The sequence below is a fragment of the Sinocyclocheilus rhinocerous genome, unplaced genomic scaffold (genome assembly GCF_001515625.1).
Source record: "Sinocyclocheilus rhinocerous isolate Xijiao unplaced genomic scaffold, SAMN03320098_v1.1 scaffold4043, whole genome shotgun sequence".
Lineage (NCBI taxonomy): Eukaryota > Metazoa > Chordata > Actinopteri > Cypriniformes > Cyprinidae > Sinocyclocheilus > Sinocyclocheilus rhinocerous.
The window spans coordinates 34,171-36,743 of NW_015654500.1; the positions used below are offsets into that span (position 1 = coordinate 34,171).

General features: G+C 31.7%; 1 protein-coding gene across 1 annotated transcript in view; it reads right to left on the bottom strand.

Moving 5' to 3' along the window:
• The window catches only part of LOC107717225 (low-density lipoprotein receptor-related protein 1B-like), a gene marked incomplete at its 3' end in the record, with an annotated part of 268,070 nt that overhangs the window by 30,663 nt on the left and 234,834 nt on the right, over positions 1-2,573 (bottom strand). The window contains exon 67 of the mRNA XM_016523907.1: positions 1,739-1,858. Coding sequence (XP_016379393.1) covers positions 1,739-1,858 — 120 coding nt within the window. The remainder of the gene's footprint in view (positions 1-1,738; positions 1,859-2,573) is intronic.

Genomic DNA, 2,573 nt, shown 5'->3' on the forward strand with positions numbered 1-2,573 from the left:
AAAAAAAACAAAACAAAGCAAAAAGTATATTTAAAAAAACAAAACAAAACAAAAGATGAAACAAACAAAAACATACAAAAAGACAAAACCAAAACACCACAAAAAAGACAAGACAAAAACAAAGCAAAAAGTGAAAAAAAACAAAAGCAAAAAAAATTAAATAAAACACAAAAATATGGAAGCCCGTTTCCGCCACTGAATAAAAAACAAAAGAGGTAATTGCGACTTCTTATCTCACAATTCTGACTTTTTTTCTCAGAATTGCGTGATACAAACTCGCAATTCTGACTTTTTTTCTCAGAACTGCGTGGTATAAACTCGCAATTGCGAGTTAAAAAGTCATAATTGTGAGATATAAACTCGCAATTCTGAGAAATAAAGTAAGAATTGCGTGATATAAACTCGCAATTGTGAGACATAAAGTCGCAATTCTGAGAAATAAAGTCAGAACTGCGCGATATAAACTCACAATTCTGACTTTTTTCTCGCAATTGCGAGTTTATACCACGCAGTTCTGAGAAAAAAAGTCAGAATTGTGAGTTTATATCGCGCAGTTCTGACTTTATTTCTCAGAATTGCGAGTTTATATCTTGCAATTCTGACTTTTTTCTCGCAATTGCGAGTTTATACCACGCAGTTCTGAGAAAAAAAGTCAGAATTGTGAGTTTATATCGCGCAGTTCTGACTTTATTTCTCAGAATTGCGAGTTTATATCTTGCAATTCTGACTTTTTTCTCGCAATTGCGAGTTTATACCACGCAGTTCTGAGAAAAAAAGTCAGAATTGTGAGTTTATATCGCGCAGTTCTGACTTTATTTCTCAGAATTGCGAGTTTATATCTTGCAATTCTGACTTTTTTCCTCAGAATTTTGAGATATAAACTCGCAATTGCGAGAAAAAATTTCAGAATTGCGAGTTTTTATCTCGCAATTGTGACTTTGTATCTCACAATTCTGACTTTCTAACTTGCAATTGCGAGTTTATATCTCACAATTCAATGAAAAAAAGTCAGAATTGTGAGATAAAAAGTCGCAATTACCTTTTTTTTTTTTTTTTTATGTTTTTTTTTTTTTTTTTTTCAGGGGCGGAAACGGGCTTCCATACAAAAATACCAAGATTAAACAAAATTAAAGCCGACAAAGCAAAAAAAAAAAAAAAAAAACATAAAAAAAAAAAAAAAAAAACATAAAAAAAAAAAAAAAAAAACATAAAAAAAAAAAAAAAAAAACAAAAAAAAAAAAAGCAAATAATAAACCAAACAAAAAAGCAAAACAAAAGATGAAAAAAACTAAACAAAAGAGAAAAAACATACAAAATGAGAAAACCAAAACACCACAAACAAACCAAAATAAATAAATTAAACACAACAAAAAAGCAAAAAAATAAATTAAGCAAAAAGTTAAAACAAAACAAAAAGGAAAAAATTAACCAAACCAAACCAAACCAAACCAAAGACAACATCAAACAAAAAAACAAACCAAAACAAAAATAAGACCAAAACCATACCCAAAAATAAATAAAACAGACCAAAAAGCAAAAACAAAAGAAATTTCTTTAATTATTAATGTTTAAACAACAACTCAAGAACTTCCAAACAAATCAAATGTTAGCTTGAAACCTGAAGTGTTTTGAATCAAAGCAACTTAACCTCAGCCTAAAACTGTTTATTTGTATAAAAATGTAATAGAATATCATAATACCGAATAATTTTGATGTTATTTGTATTAACTTATTTTACCTTTTGTGATGCATTCCCCATGGATCTCCTTGAAGTTTCGGTCACAAGTGCACTTGTATGAGCCCTTGGTGTTGGTGCAGTACTGCGAGCAGCTTCCGAATCGCAGACACTCGTTCACCTCTGAGGAAAGAGAGGAACACGTCCATCCATCAGCCTCTCCCACACGTTCTCCAGTGACATTTTTAACAGCGCTGCAGGGATGTCACTGTTTGGGATTTCGGCTAAATCTCAGCTATCTGCGTTCAGCGCCTGCTGATTTCTAGACTTCCTGTTACGCTCAGTGAGATGACCCTGAAGCGACCGCTGACATACCTCCAACAGATTAATGCCAGCGCTGGAACCGAATACAAAGAGACTTTTGCATTGTAGGCTTTGTACAAAAGACCGGGATGCGCTAGGGGCAAGTATTTGCATTGTGTCTTTGCATTTTATCACAAAATACCAAACCGGATGTCATTTATTTTAAAGAAAAATAGCACTGGTACATTTTTCAAGCAAAATATTTCACCAAAAGTATTTGGTTATAAATAAACAACCAATAGATATGCAAGGCTTTTACAGAATGATTTATTATATCATAAATCAGCTAATGCTCAAAACGCAAGTGGAAATGACCTACACTTGATAAATCTTTGAATCATGTCTGAGAACCTTGTTGACAAAAAGAAAAATTGACCAATTATAAATCATTTAAAATCGTAAAATGCTCAGCATACTTCAATATACTGCAGAATCAGTATCTGAATCAGAATCTGCCTAAAATTATGTAAAAAAAAAAACCTATACAAAGTGATGTGACATCAAAATACATCAGAAATCAGAACTAAAAAAAAAA